The sequence below is a fragment of the Cyprinus carpio genome, chromosome B8 (assembly GCF_018340385.1).
Source record: "Cyprinus carpio isolate SPL01 chromosome B8, ASM1834038v1, whole genome shotgun sequence".
NCBI lineage: Eukaryota > Metazoa > Chordata > Actinopteri > Cypriniformes > Cyprinidae > Cyprinus > Cyprinus carpio.
In genome coordinates, this window is record NC_056604.1 from 14,690,879 (window position 1) to 14,708,106 (window position 17,228).

Consider the following 17,228-nt stretch of genomic DNA (forward strand, 5'->3'; position numbering starts at 1 on the left):
CAGAATGACTGCCTTATAGTCACAAGGGGCGTGCACTTCAGAAAGCATTAAGTTTTCATATTAAGTGTCAAAAATGTAATCTTGAAACAGTTTTAAAAGTTGTCATCATTTTGGAAGTTGGTTTATGAACCAAAAAAAAATTTAAAAATCTAATTAATGAGATACTGTAGAATTTAGTATGCAACATTAGACTAGATACTTATATATGAAATAACAGTTACAACACCAGTGAAAGTAAAGGATTAAACACATGAGACAATGGGGATGGATGAAATAGGATTTGTTTCTACAAATATATATTATGTATATGAGCTATACTGCTGATCTATGGATAGGCCTATAATGCATTTTCTACCACTCTTGCTGCTAGGAAATGCATAAATATTTGTATTATTATTGTGAATTATTATTGTGAATATATTCTTATGAATCTATTCTTTTACATGGTATTTATTGTTTAGGGAGGTTTATTCATATTTAAGTAGTCAAATGGCTGTGATCCCGAATGGTGGGTCTCTCTCTCTCTCTCTCTCTCTCTCTCTCTCTCTCTCTCTCTCTCTCTCTCTCTCTCTCTCTATATATATATATATACTGTATATAATTATATATATATATTATTATTGCAAAATACAGTATAGTATGGCATCCTTTGCAGAGAGTGAGGTCGAACTCCTCTGTGTGTGCTGCAGTGGCCTCTGGTGGTAAATTTTGTAGGTTGGGCTGTGCCACATCCAACCATTTTTTTTTTCTTATTAGTCTTGGCAAAGATCAAAAGATCCTCCACATTTTCCTTATCCATACAAAATTAAACAAAATGGTTATCTTTCCTCTTGCGATTATAGGGTATACACATACATATGAGACATATATTTTACAGCACATACCACCTAAGTAAACATAGAGAAATGTAAACATTTGCCTATTACAACATACAGAAAATTCTTAATACAGAACAAGAACAACTCCCCACCCACCCACCACCAACACCAAACTGCTAAAAACAGTCAATAGGGAATTGGCATTAGATCTCGCTCAAATTGAGTCAACATCCCCTTCCTCCAAGTCTCTTCTGCCCCCCCCCGCCCCCCCCCCCCCCCCCCTTTGGCTTGGGGTTTCAAGCCATGAACTTAGTTTATCCAAGTCTCAGCAACAATTCCTTTCTTACGGACTTTTTACGCCCCAAAAAAAAAACAGATTTTAACTTTTTGGAAAAATAAATCGCCTCCCCCTTTCCAGCTGTGGCTCAACGAACTCACAAAGACACTTCACCTAAAGCGTATACCGTTCCATTTGTTAAAACATGGGAACCATTTATAAGGTATTTAAAGTTTAAATCTGTTTTTTGGCCGTTAAAAGTCCATAAGAAAGGAACTGTTGTTGAGACTTGGACAAACTAAGCTCATGGCTTGAAACCCCAAACACAATTAAAAACTAATCTGGTTCAATAGGTAAATGAGTGATTTCAGAGATAACATTGAAAATCTTACACCAAAAGTCTTGAAGACTAGTGAATGAAGCAGGCTTGTGTGGGCTGTCTTGCATTTGTCACATTTTGGGAAATATTCTGGATAGTTCTGTTTTAGAATAATGTGATCTATGCAAGATTTTGAACTGAATGAGACAATGTCTGGAGTTTTTGGAACACCCAACACCTGTTAATTTCTTCCAGACTATCTACCCATATCTCATTCGAAATCTCTGATCCTAATTTTTCCTCCCATAAACTTTTGATTGTAGATGTCACAGGTATTTTGGGAGGACTGGAGGGTGTGTATATGCAGGAAATCATTTTCCCCTTACCAAAATAGTCCTTAAGACAGGTATCAAGACAGGAAGTATTTATTGTTGTGATCCTCTTTAAGAAGGATTGTACATTGTTCCCGTCCGTAACATAAAGAGGATCACACATACGAATGAATATTTCAGTTGCAAGATTAATTATTTAGGCAAGGCAATGCAAGGCAAATTTATTTATATAGCACATTTCATACACAATGGTAATTCAAAGTGCTTTATATAAAAGGAAGTAAAATAATCATAAAAAAATCACAACAATAAAACAGGGAACTTAAAAACTTTTAAAATTATTTAGAAATTAATTTAAAATTGATTTAAAACAGTTAAAAATAGAAAATGAGTATACATAAAATTCAGTGCGGTATTAAAAAGAAAAAGCAATTGGTTACAGAAACAAAAACACCAAAGTCTAGGGATTTAAGTAATTATAAACACAAACAATAATCCAATGGGGTAAAGAACAAACAAAAAGAGTTGGAGCAAAAGATTTCTCTGGAGAAACAACGTTCCAACAGAGGAAGTGCCGTTGAGCAGATCAGGAACACCATTTATTAGCTGTGTCTCAGAGTTAAGTGAACACACACTTCAAAGGGCACAGACTTCGAAGGCCATGCCTCCGAAGTGCATGAAGGACGCTCCGCGTTCGCAGGATTTCCTAATTGCGACACCAGAGGTTCCCGATTAGCACTCTGTCACATAGCAACGGTGATAGAGGAGGGCTGACGAGGACAATCCTTCCAGGATAGGTGAAGCCTAAATTGCTCATTTTTGTTTTTATGTTTTACTATGAAGGTAAAATGACGTCATAAAGATTTGCATGTGCAGGGTAATATTTGTGGAAGTGTACGTAAGACTGTAATCGTAAATTAAATTTGCATGCGCAAGAGAAGCTTTGTAAAGGTGTAAATCGTGTCTCAAGCACAAGAAAAAAATATTTGCAGCATTTTACTGTTATTCGTAAGTGTAATTCATGTATTGTGAAACTGCAGCTTCATGCTAACGCAAAATAAATATGATCTGCATGCTTCTGACTTCCATCTTTCCGCGCTTACACTTTTGGCACGTTGTTTTCTCTAAAAGACGGTCAAAAGCACTGCAGGCCTGTGAACAGTGATTTGCAAGCGAAAACAACAGTTTAAAGAACTGCAAAATGGATTGACTGCGTAGAACCAATCTGTATGTGTAAAAAAAACAAACTGTTGCAAATGTCTAAATGACTTGTTGTGCATGTGAGGCAAAAAGTTCCCGAAATAATCCGATATGTACAGCTCCGTCTTTCTTTTCCCTGCGCTTACAATTTTAGCACGATTCTCTCACTGACTGAGTTTTGCAAGCGTGAGGGGGAGGGCAGGTCCACCACCTTCTTGTAGCCAATCATATGAGCCTCTCGCTCCATTTACTCTTATTTGATTGGTTCAATAAACACATCAAATGCCAAGACATTTATCTTTATTTAATTCAGGATCGTTCTTGCTACGGGAATGATTCTTTTAACTTGCACATACAGTAAAAAAAAAAACTTAATTAATACATGATATTTTATAAGTTGTGTACCATTAGGCTATGTGTTAATACTGAATTTCGAGCTGTGTAGGTTCCTTCTCCTCCTCAGCAGGCTATATGATATATTAATTTATTGTAATATTATATTTTCATTTTGATGATACTTAAAGAAGATCTAGTATCAGCACTAGCCAAATACATGCATAATTTCACCTCTCTACTGATCAATTTTTTTTTACACAAATTTGATTCAATAATAATTGAACCAACAGAACCAACAGTAATATATATATTTTTTAACATGTTGTAATTTAAGGGGATTTTATTATTAGAATATTTATTTAAATATTCATCTCTAACTTATTCACCATTTATCATCTGTAATACTATCGTGTAACCACTAGATGGGTGTTTAGCTCTCTCTATATAAACATATAAACATGGCTGCATGTTGGCTGGGAACTTTGGATTCCCACAAAATTAGCTACTTGAATTTGGATATATATTTAGACATTATTAAAGACATATTTATCCAAGTTTTTTTGCATTAGTCAAATCTGGACACAAAGAAAGCAGTTTGTTATTCATTCCTGCTTCATATAATAGCTTCATCAGTCATATAAAAGTAATCATAATCAATACTGAAATTTCAAAATATACAATTGAGTGTTAAATACCATAAATAGAAACATGAAATGATTGAAATGAAAATGACATGTAAAATCAACAAATTCATATTTAAGTAGCTTTATTGGCATAGGAAAAGGTTTTACAAAGTGTAGCACTCTGATACCATAATGTTGAGCATTGTCACATAACATCGTTTTGATTATAAAGTTTAACATCAGGTCAGTGGTGTGAGCAGATTATGAAATTTCAAAGTAAAGCCAAACCAAAGCAAATAATGTTAACACTGGCTCGCAATTCAGTATGAACACATGGGAGTGTAGCCTAAAGGAACACAGCTTATCAAAGGAACATGTTTTAATTAAAGTATTTTTTAATTTATTTTATTTTTTATTTTTTTTTACTGTATGTGCAAGTTAAATGTACCATTCCCTTAGCAAGAGCGATCCTGAATTAAATGAAAATAAATGTCTTGGCATATGATGTGTTTATTGAACCAATCAAATAAGAGTAAATGGAGAGTCAGCGAGAGGCTCATTTGATTGGCTACAAGAAGGTGGTGGACCTGCCCTCCCCCTCACGCTTGCAAACTTCAGTCAGTGAGAGAATCTTGCTAAAATTGTAAGCGCAGAGAAAAGAAAGACGGAGCTGTACATATCATATTATTTTGGAAACTTTTTGCCCCACATGCACAACAAGTCATTTAGAGATTTGCAACAGTTTGTTTTTTTTACACATACAGATTGGTTCTACGCAGTCAATCCGTTTTGCAGTTCTTTAAACTGTTGTTTTTGCTTGCAAATTACTGTTTACAGGCTTCCAGTGCTTTTGACCATCTTTTAGCGAAAACAACGTGCCAAAAGTGTAAGCGCGGAAAAAAGGAAGTCAGAAGCATGCAGATCATATTTATTTTGCGTTAGCATAAAGCTGCAGTTTCACAATACATGAATTACACTTATACGAATAACAGTAAAATGAATGCTGCAAATATTTTTTCTTGTGTGCTTGAGGCGACACAATTTACACCTTACAAAGCTTCTCTTGTGCATGCAAATTTAATTTACGCTTACAGTCTTATGTACACTTCCACAAATATTACCCTGCACATGCAAATCTTTATGATGCCATTTTACCTTCATAGTATTTTTTTTTTTTTTTTTTTTTTGTTAATTATAAGTCAACAAATTAATCTGTTCAAAAAAAATATTGAGGCAACGGATTAGAGTGTTGCCTAGGTATGGGAAGGTCGACTCTTTTCAGAGATTCGGCTCTTTTGGCTCGGCTATTGTTAAAGTTTTTGTCTTGTAGTTCCTACCAAGAAAGCAACCAGTACAATTATAAATTTAGTCATTTAAACTCACCAGGGGCCTCATGTATAAAACTTTATGTAGATTTCATCCTAAAAGTGTACGTACAAACAAAAGCTACAACAAAAGTTTTCAGATTTATAAAACCATGCGCACGCCAGAATCTGCACAAAAATCCATTTATAAATCCCAGTGAGGGGAAGATTATGCGTACGTGCATCTCCACACCTTCTCCTATATATGGAGCTTACAACATCTAGTTTTATGATCCATAACCTCATCTGCATATCATTTCCATGCATATTCCCATCCACGTGACACCTTGTTTAACACTGTCAAAGGTACAAGACGTAGAAGGAAATATGAGATACAGACTAAATGCCATTTGTGTCACATTATTTTTTATTCCACTTGAATAAATATATCAAAATATCCATTAAAACAAAACTGTTTAGTTCTCAGATAAATAGGCTATTTTAGAACAACATAGTTGACCGGATCTTTTCCACTGGCCAAATAATATTTCAATTGTTTTAAACAATTCAAATCAAATTAAATGTTTACAGGCTTCCAGTGCTTTTTACCATCTTTTAGCGAAAAAAACGTGCCAAAAGTGTAAGCGCGGAAAAAAGGAAGTCAGAAGCATGCAGATCATATTTATTTTGCGTTAGCATAAAGCTGCAGTTTCACAATACATGAATTACACTTATACGAATAACAGTAAAATGCTGCAAATATTTTTTCTTGTGCTTGAGACACGATTTACACAAGCTTCTCTTGTGAATAGCTTCTCTCAAACATAAAAAACAAATACACTCTTACATACACTTACACAAACTTACAAAAACACTACCCAAAACATTAAAATCTTAATTATGCCATTTTACCTTCATAGTATTATTTTTTTTTTTTTGTTAATTATAAGTCAACAAATTAATCTGTTCAAAAAAAATATTGAAGCAACGGATTAGAGTGTTGCCTAGGTATGGGAAGGTCGACTCTTTTCAAAGATTCGGCTCTTTTGGCTCGGCTCCCTTAGAAGAGCCGGCTCTTACGGCTCCCAAATGTCTCTTTAATTAGTATGACTCTGAGCCTTCTATTTTAGCCCAGTTTAGCAATTGTGGATGATTTGTGGGTTGGTAAGCAATTTTTTATTCAGTGTTTTCATAAAAGCCTTATTTTTATGTTGTTGTTGTTTTTTTTTTTTTTTTTTTTTTTTTTTTTACATTATACATACACAGATACTAACAATTAAACACAGAACCACAGCAAACAAATAAATAAAGGCAAAAGTCTTAACATTAAGACACTTTAGTCTTTAGTGCAGGTTGGCATTCATATGGCTTAGCTTGGATGTGCTGATGTGATTTCTCCTCAGAATTTGTGCTCTGCATTTAACCCATCCAAAGTGCACACACACAGCAGTGAACACACACACAGCAGTGAACATTTACCCGGAGCAGTGGGCAGCCATTTATGCTGCGGCACCCGGGAAGCAGTTGGGGATTCGGTGCCTTGGTCGTGGTATTGCCGGCCCGAGACTCGAACCCACAACCTTAGGGTTAGGAGTCAAACTCTCTAACCACTAGGCCACGACTTTCCCCAAAGTCAACACTAGCAGTGCTATCACGTGCTTTCATGTCATGCAAAAGCAAGTTAGAGTAGATAGTTGGCTCCACCTTGAGTATGAAAGAACTTAAAGGGTTACTCCACCCCAAAATTTAAATTTTGTCATTAATCATTTACCCCCATGTCGTTCCAAACCCGTAAAAGCTTAATTTGTCTTCAGAACACAATTTAAGATATTTTGGTTGAAAACCGGGAGCCTTGTGACTGTCCCATAGACTGCCAAGTAAAATACACTGTCAAGGCCCAGAAAAGTATGAAAGACATTGTCAGAATAGTCCATCTGCCATCAGTGGTTCAACCGTAATGTTATGAAGCAACGAGAATAAATTTGTATGCGAAGAAAACAAAAATAATTACTTTATTCAACAATTTGTCTCCTCTGTGTCTCTCCACATCACTGTAGCCCCATTTTAGAAAATAATATCAAAACAAAAACAACACACTCTCCTCTGTCACAGCCGACACAAAGAAACATACTTTCTCTTTCGACCTTGAAAGTGTAATTTACTTGCCAGTCAATGGGACAGTCACAAGCCTCCTGGTTTTCATCCAAAATATCTTAAATTGTGTTCCGAAGGCGAATGAAAATTTAACGGGTTTGGAACGACATGGGGGTAAGTGATTAATGAAAAAAAAATTATTTTGGGCTGGAGTTTCCCTTAGGAAGACAATTAACTGGGATTTGGAGATTAATAATGATATTCTTATATTGTTACAGTGTTTGTCTTGTAGTTCCTACCAAGAAAGATACCAGTACAATTATAAATTTAGTCATTTAAACTCACCAGGGGCCTCATGTATAAAACTTTACGTAGATTTAATCCTAAAAGTGTACGTACACACAAAAGCTACAAAAAAAGTTTTCAGATTTATAAAACCATGCGCACGCCAGAATCTGCACAAAAATCCATTTATAAATCCCAGTGAGGGGAAGATTATGCGTCTCGTGCATCTCCATACCTTCTCCTACCCAAAATAACCATATATGGAGCTTACAAGTCTATTTTATGATGCATAACCTCATCTGCATATAATTTCCATCCATGCATATTCCCAACCACATGACACCATGTTTAACACCGTCAAAGGTACAAGACGTAGAAGGAAATATGAGATACAGACTAAATGCCATTTGTGTCACATTATTTTTTATTCCACTTGAATAAATATATCAAAATATCCATTAAAACAAAACTGTTTAGTTCTCAGATAAATAGGCTATTTTAGAACATAGTTGACCGGATTTTTTTCCACTGGCCAAATAATATTTCAATTGTTTTAAACAAATCAAATCAAATTAAATGTTTACAGGCTTCCAGTGCTTTTGACCATCTTTTAGCGAAAACAACGTGCCAAAAGTGTAAGCGCGGAAAAAAGGAAGTCAGAAGCATGCAGATCATATTTATTTTGCGTTAGCATAAAGCTGCAGTTTCACAATACATGAATTACACTTATACGAATAACAGTAAAATGCTGCAAATATTTTTTCTTGTGCTTGAGACACAATTTACACCTTTACAAAGCTTCTCTTGTGCATGCAAATTTAATTTACGCTTACAGTCTTATGTACACTTCCACAAATATTACCCTGCACATGCAAATCTTTATGATGCCATTTTACCTTCAAGTATAGTAAATATTTTTTTTTTTTTTTTTTTTTTTGTTAATTATAAGTCAACAATTAATCTGTTCAAAAAAATTATTGAGGAACGGATTAGAATGTTGCCTAGGTATGGGAAGTTCGACTCTTTTCAGAGATTCGGCTCTTTTGGCTCGGCTATTGTTAAAGTTAGTTTTTGTCTTGTAGTTCCTACCAAGAAAGCAACCAGTACAATTATAAATTTAGTCATTTAAACTCACCAGGGGCCTCATGTATAAAACTTTACGTAGATTTAATCCTAAAAGTGTACGTACACACAAAAGCTACAACAAAAGTTTTCAGATTTATAAAACCATGCGTACGCCAGAATCTGCACAAAAATCCCTTTATAAATCCCAGTAAGGAGAAGATTGTGCGTACGTGCATCTCCATACCTTCTCCTACCCAAAATAACCATATATGGAGCTTACAACGTCTAGTTTTATGATGCATAACCTCATCTGCATATAATTTCCATGCATATTCCCATCCACATGACACCATGTTTAACACCGTCAAAGGTACAAGACGTAGAAGGAAATATGAGATACAGACTAAATGCCATTTGTGTCACATTATTTTTTATTCCACACTTGCTAAAATATATCAAAATATCCATAAAAACAAAACTGTTTAGTTCTCAGATAAATAGCCTATTTTAGAACATAGTTGACCGCATTCTTTTCCACTGGCCAAATAATATTTCAATTGTTTTAAACAATTCAAATCAAATTAAATGTATGCAGTTTTTCTGTAAAGGTGAACATCTTTTAGCTATTTTTAGTGGAAACCAATTTCAGTGTAAATGCAATTGTCTGATTTGGTACATCACTGACAAAGTGTTTTAAAAAGGAAAGACGCATTTTTTCTTTTTTTTCAAGCTGAATTCTTCAAATACAGTGGTATTTTTCATAATGTGTAGACGCCATCAACACCTACTTGCAGCTACGGTTGCACTCCTCGCTGTCATTAAAACACTACAAATATGTCTTAATTTATATAGTTTTGGTTTAACTTCTGCGTAATGAAGTTATGTAGGCTAATTTTAGTGCTTATCTCCATTAGTGAGAGTAGAATATTTAATGGAAATGTGTATATCGAAATGAAAACTGTTTAAAATCCTTGTTTTCTTCATTGCTTTTCTCACTCCAAGAGTGTGTACGCACAGTGAAGAGCATCCGTACATAGCGCACATATTTACACCAAGTTTATTTTTTATGAATCCAGATACGTGCGTGAAAAACAGCATACGCATATTTCTATCCCCATTTTGTGCGTAGGCAACGTTTATACATGAGGCCCCAGGATTTTATGTCCTTTTTATTCACAAGGTTAAGTCAGTTTCCTGAACGTATTGCATGTTTAAGTTAATGACATTTTCTCAGCATATCTTTAAGAACTCTTTATTAGTGACAAAAATTCAAAAAGAGAGACATACACATATATCAGTAAAATAAGACAGTAGAAAATCATGTTTTATTTAAAACCCATATGTATTTTCCCTGATCTGCTCTAAACCTAATTTGTTTTCAGAGTATTCTTATTTCACAACAATCTGTAAAATAGACTACTGAAACATTTGCTGTACAGTCTTTCCTCACACTGAATATTTTTTTTTTTATGTTTTTATGACATTCAGGTAACAAAAATAATTTTTTTTTTTATTTATTCCAATGCTTGGATTGTTAGTTCTAAAACAAATGTACAAAGTTGCCTTTAAAGAATGGTTACTGACTGAGATCACTACTAGTATAACTGCTGTAAATGTTACTGTTAATGCTGCTGCCAACTATTTCTATGTCTAATTATATTCATTATAACATTATAAATCATAACTGTAAATCTCTGAACAGTCATCTTAAAAAGATTGTTATGATAGTAAGGGTTGAGTGGGATTTTCATTAGAATTCTCATTTGGTTGTTCTCTCTGAATCTCTATTCTGCTCTCGTTTTCACCCTCGCTATGAATCTCTTCGTACCCTCTGCTCAAACTGGTGGCAGAAAACCTCTTTCTCCTTTTCATAAACACTGTTCCTGCAATCGCAAGAGCAACCAGAACCATTACACCAATGGCTAGACCAGCTTTTTCTCCTCCGGACATCTGAGAAGATGATGTGTCAAACATTGATGCCATTTGATTAATTTCACCAGGCTTTGCCAGTCTCCACATCTTAGTTTCTCCAACTCTCACCCAAGAACGATCACCTTCTGTCATTACAGCTACTGTGTTTGTTGCAATCATGCTGACCATGGGTGGTCTTGTGAATGGTGGGAGGCGGATAGGCTTTAACTCACCACCAGTGAACACACCAGACTGGACACAGTACAATATCTGACAGCCATCACTAATGGCAGCAAGATGTTGGCTGAACTGAGGTGGACAGCGATTTTGACCCTTTGCAAGAGGGTTGCCAGATTGACAGCTGAAGAAACCAGCAAAAGGCACAGAGAATCTTGTTCCGGCCTCATAATCATTGCTCAGACAAACCATCATGCCATTAGACAAGAAGTGTTGGGGAAAGTAGTTTGGAGGACAGCTATTAGATTTGGTCAGTGGGTTTTGCATTCCTGGTCTAAATAGACCTCCAAAAAGATATCCAGAATACTCTGGGGTTTTCTGAGTTGAGGAACACCAGTAAGTTTCAACTTTTGCACGACGAACACGGTAAGCATCACCACATGTTTGGTCACAACAAGTAGACAACCATAAGAAACCACATTTGTGACAGTAGCTGTGGCATTCATAATGATTATAACCTCGTTCTACTGTCTCAGAGCGTAACAGGGTTGTGCTGTACTGCTGAGGGCAAGAATAATCACCAGTAGCTGGGTTTTTCTGTGCTGTTTCATCACAAATAGCATTTCCATCTGATGTCAGTGGAGTGCATCGTTGATAAACGCCACCAAAGCTAAGATTGGTGACTGGACCCTCACAAGAAAACGCACCACATCTACATTTGCTTGAAAGTTGAAATTTTTAGAATCTGGATTTACACAACCTGGAATAGTATTTACTTTATAGTATTGCTCTGCAGCCTTACGAACTGATGAAGCCATTTTATTTACTGTTGGTACTGGGAGGTCTGGGAATGTTGTTGGATTCAGAAAATATTGAATCGGTAGCCCAGAGCGGTCAATAGCCACCAGATTATTGAGCGTACTCTCTTGCCACTTCTGCAGAGTTATGCCTGGGTAGAATAAAGCTCCTCCATGGCTCTGAATTAACGAATATGTGATATTACCCTGATAACCGCTGGTTTTAGAGGCTCCATTGGATGTATTGCCACCGATATCAAATTTAACCTTGTCAAAAAAGTTAAATCCTGCTGAAGCAGTAACAGAAGACATGTCTGACTGACTGTTAGATACATAAGACATTTTTAAATAGTCCTCTTGCACCAAAGTGGCTCCAGCATCAACACTTGTGATGACATGGGTGCCATAATCAAGAATGAGTTTCTCTGACAGATATGTTGCTTGACGAGTTTGATTGTTTTCAATAGCATCTGCAATTTCCTCGGCCTGTCGAGCAAAGCGGGAGTCCAGAGTGAAGTCAGGATACGCCTTTACTGTGTACAGATGGTTACGAACCTGAGAAAAAATTTTTTGGTAATATGAGAAAATGAACCAAGCATTGACTATCAGCATTGCAATTTAAAATATTCCATCTTTTGTTTTAAATGATAATTGTATTTTTTTTTCATTATCATTTTAGATGCTCATAAAATAATTTTTAGAAATACTTAAAAATTCTGTATTCATCCTGCTTGTCTATATAGTACATAGAATTGTCAATATGACATTTTTTATTTTTGTACCTACTTGAACTCGTGCCGTAACAGAGCTGTCTTTCACTTGGTGGGTTTTCATACGCTGGTTTTCTGTGGAGAATTTTGCATTGAGCACTGAATAAAAAGAAACATCTGCATTGATGGAGCTTGAAGTTGAGCTTTTTTGTTCCAGCCATGTCATGATGATCTCAGAGTTTGTTTCCACTCCACTCACTTTCTGTGGAATAACAAAGACTTCATCTGGAATGAAATAGACACCGTCTTCTGTGGTCTGACACTGGGAATAGCTCAGATTCATCACCCGGCCCATGTCTATGTTGCGCAGATTATCCCAGCCTCCTCCTGGTAGAACCTCCAGTGCTGGTAGACTTGAGTTTTTGCGGCACAAACGAAGTCCATTACTGGGACGAATGTTGAGAGGATGAAGGTTGCAGACATTGATAAAACAGCAGAGCATCAGCAGACAGAAGGCTCTCGACTTCATGATCAACAGATGCGTGTTCCACGCTACTTTGCAGCGATGTGACCTTCAATAATTATATCTGGCAGATTTAAGAATTTAGTAAGTTCCTCAATAAAGCCACTTCTGTTTCACATCCTTCAGAAAATAAAGTCATGAGACTATGAACTTCCTCTTCATTGACTGGCTACCTTGGAGTCACAAACAGATGAAAGAACCTTCAACCTATGTTTTAACCTTCAGCTGAAAGACAGTTTAATAAACAGAATGAAACAAATATTTTTGTTGTGCATTATAGCCTATTCTTTGGTAAATGTATCTGTACAATTCCTCTAATTTTATGGGTCTTCATAACGTCCTGTATTTTTTTGATGATATAGGAGGGTATTTTTTATTTTTTTTAACCATTCACTTTTAAACAAGAGGAAATGAGATTGTTTGCTGCTTCTTGATTTAGAGCATTGTATTCACAGGCCTTTTCAAATCCTCTTCGGCATGAGAAACATTTAGAAATTGCTGTGGGTATACAGATGAAATGCCTCTAAAAGGTTTCATTTTCATCATCACTTTTTATCACGCGGTGGCACAGTTTTATGCTTATGTACTTAGATACAGTAATCCATATATAGTGAGCAGGATATGATGACATGCAGAAGGGCTTCTGTTTTTTTTTCTTCTAACAAATAACAAATCTTAAATAACAATTAATATTAAATTCACAACATTAATATACAATCTACTGTATTTCCACAACATTGCAAACCATTTAGCATTGAGCTTTGTATTCTGTGTATTTAGCCAAGAATATGATATGTGATATTTACATTCTTTAAATGTAAATTTCTCAAGGCCATAATTTATTAAATTATACAGCAGAAGTTATTGGTTGAAGGGTCCAAAAAGTACTTTTGAATGCTCAAAGCCACCTTAAAAGCACCACTTATAGAACTGGGTCAAACTGATAAAGAACCATGAGTTTTAGCAACTTTCTATATTTAGGGACACTATACTTTTAAAGCACTCTGGTCTGCCCATTCAGTGACATACTGTACTCAGTACAAGCTCAGTCTAACAGTTGTCAAATGAATATTGACAGTGCAGGTATGTGGGACGAAACCATGAAAATAAGCCCTACTGCTGTTTAGACATGATGAGTGGCTCCTTTCTCATAAGAGAATGCACAAAAAGATCCATGACCATGCTGAATAAAGGCAGTTGACAAATATGTATTTCTTCAGGCAGATGCTGTAGCACCCACAAACCTCATCACCTGTAGAGAATGATTAAGACAAACCAAAATATTCACATTGGGATGGCCAGATTCACAATGACAGAACACTGCTCTTAGTGTAACCGTTACTGTTTCTGTCTCAGCAAGTCATACACACAAGTTATTTATTTATTTGTGCATCCCTTGTTTTATAACATATGGGCAATTGATGTTGAAAAGACATAAAATTGACATCAACTGACATCAAAAACAGTCAAATATTCAAATCAAACTGACGTCAAAAACATGACATTGATTTGATGTAAATTGAACGTCAAACATACTGACCTACATATATATTAAACCAATTTAAGTGTGGCATTAAGTTATTTATATAACTTACTATTTTAATCCGATTACCACTGAAAGAAATTGCCATCCAAATTTTGATCAAGCCTTGACTAATATTTGATTGGTTTTTAGTAAAAGTACAAATATTCCATGTAAGCTCAGTATGAGCATGAAAATAACAAGTACAAAAACCATGACTCTTTTTTTTTAAATTCTGGTTAAGTAATAAAAAAAACACTGTTTTACAGATAGTTCTTCTGAAGATTGTCCTGGTCTTCTTGGCTTAAGGTGCAATCATACTACACTTTTTAACGTAACGTATACATATACATGCATATAAATGTAAAAAAAACAAAACAAAACAAAAAAGCGGAAACACAAGCACGTGCAAGAAGAAATTTCATCTTCCCCTTTGTGCCAAAGTTAATGTTTGATGAGCGACAAATTTGTACAGCAAAAGTTAACCAACAGAGGATCAAATATCAACACTTGACTCAAAAAGAGTTGAGACTCCAAGGCTGCATGGTTTTTGCAATATTGTGGGAATATGAAATATTATGTTTTTAATATATTGAATATGTTATTATAATGTATTATTTATAACAAACAGAATCCCTCGAACATGTTAGCATAAATTTATGATATTCATTGCAGAATCCAAAGTGTTTAAAGTCTATTGTGTAGCCTACTTCCTCAATAATTTGCACACCCTTGACCTCCTTTTATATGAATGCAAACACAAGCACAATACAAGCACACATGACGTTTTGCCTTTGGCTGTGTACCAAAGTTAAAGTCTGTTGGCAGCAAACTTTATTACGATGATTATGAAATTGTTATACACTAGTTTCTTTAATACCTTGGCCAAAGTTTGACTGTATTATGTAACAAGTTTGAAATATCCTTCCTACATTACAACAGTGTGCTTTTAAGAGAAGTTTGTTTGGCTAGCTTGCATTATTTAATTAATAGCTATATACCATAGCTATTTTTACTCATAAAACAAACAAAACAAAAAAACACATAAAAAAAAAAAAAAGAAATTCCCAAGGTTCAAATATAATAAATCTGTTCCAGGTTGCACCACAGTATGAATACATTTTGCAGATTAATGTTTAACTATTATTTTACCGTTTAATACTGCTTTTTGATATATTTATAGTGTTATTACTGTGTGTTAATTTTCACTTACAGTTAATAGTATTGTAGTCTATAGATAACCAGATGGAAGATGTGAAAGTAAGTGTATCTATTTGTGGTCAAAGAGAACAAAGTACTCAAAAGTATTACTTGATAAGTTATAATTTGGTTAGGAAAAACCAAGTCTGCCAAATTGATTAATGCAAATACATTTACCCATTTTTCAGACATTTTATCCAATGTGCCTTGTTGTATTACTCAAGTTATACATCTTTTCAATGCATGCATTCCTCAGGAAATATTAAACAGAATGTTGTAGAATTTGTTTACAGATTTCAATGATGGTGTGTTTCCTGCAGCCAGACATGCAATGATTTACTTTCACTATAACTGTTATCACAAGAATGTGCTTTCATGGAAATAGTTTAAGTGAATAATATTATAAATATAAAAATATAAAAAATATATAAATATTAAAGTAATAATTTCATACAAGAATTTTTATTTCTACTCAAACAAATAAACATTTTTGTAACTTAATTTAACCTTTAAACCAAATCATTTTAACATTTTACATCTTTTTAGTTTACCGTTCTAAGAAAAACTCTAATTTTGTTTATTAATTTCAGAATTTCTTTAACAGTTGCTTGAAGTTCAGACATATTGATGTATGAAATAATTGCGTTCTTGCATGAGCATTTTCCTTTAATGAACAGGTGTCTAATTATGCACAAGCTTTATACAATAGTGATACTTGAGAAGCAGATATATTTAAAGTCCAGTCTAAACTGAAGGAAGGCTAAAGTGTACTGCTTTATAGATAACACCATCTAGTGGAATAACCTGTATAAAGCTTGTGTGTAATTATACAGTCACTTTACACTACACAACTCTCCCAATCAGGCTCAAAATGAATCATTTATTTATTTAATTATTATTTGTTGAATTTTTTTGTGACAATGTCAACAAAAACATTTCAGATTTATTCCAATGCTTGTTAGCTGACTGAGATCACTACTAGTATAACTGCTGTAACTGTTACTGCTGCTGCCAACTATTTCTATGCCTTATCATATTCATTATCATAACATTATACATTTCTAAACAGTCATCTTTCAAAAAAATGTTATGATAGTACCTCGGTATGAATCTCTTCATACCCTCTCCTTAACCTGATGGCAGAAAACCTCTTTCTTCTTTTCATTATAAACACTGTTCCTGCAATCACAAGAGCAACCAGAACCATTACACCAATGGCTACACCAGCTTTTTCTCCTCCGGACATCTGAGAAGATGATGTGTCAAACATTGATGCCATTTGATTAATTTCACCAGGCTTTGCCAGTCTCCACATCTTAGTTTCTCCAACTCTCACCCAAGAACGATCACCTTCTGTCATTACAGCTACAGTGTTTGTTGCAATCATGCTGACCATGGGTGGGCTTGTGAATGGTGGGAGGCGGATAGGCATTAACTGACCACCACTGAACACACCAGACTGGACACAGTACAATATCGGACAGCCATCACTAACAGTGGCAAGATGTTGGCTGAACTGAGGCGGACAGCAAGATTGACCCTTTGCAAGAGGGTTGCCAGATTGGCAGCTGAAGAAACCAGCAAAAGGCACAGAGAATCTTGTTCCGGCCTCATAATCATTGCTCAGACAAACCATCATGCCATTAGACAAGAAGTGTTGGGGAAAGTAGTTTGGAGGACAGCTATTAGATTTGGTCAGTTGGTTTTGCATTCCTGGTCTAAATAGATCCAGAGA

General features: G+C 35.1%; 1 protein-coding gene and 1 pseudogene across 1 annotated transcript; both read right to left on the reverse strand.

The window, feature by feature from the left end:
* Positions 1-9,889: 9,889 nt before the first annotated feature.
* Positions 9,890-12,830, reverse strand: LOC109095574 (annotated as a pseudogene).
* Positions 12,831-16,442: 3,612 nt separating this feature from the next.
* On the reverse strand, positions 16,443-17,228 carry LOC109095596 (macrophage-expressed gene 1 protein-like). Its single transcript, XM_042729887.1, has one exon. It carries the CDS (start codon positions 17,202-17,204, stop codon positions 16,581-16,583), a length of 624 nt encoding a protein of 207 aa, XP_042585821.1. The 5' UTR covers positions 17,205-17,228; the 3' UTR covers positions 16,443-16,580.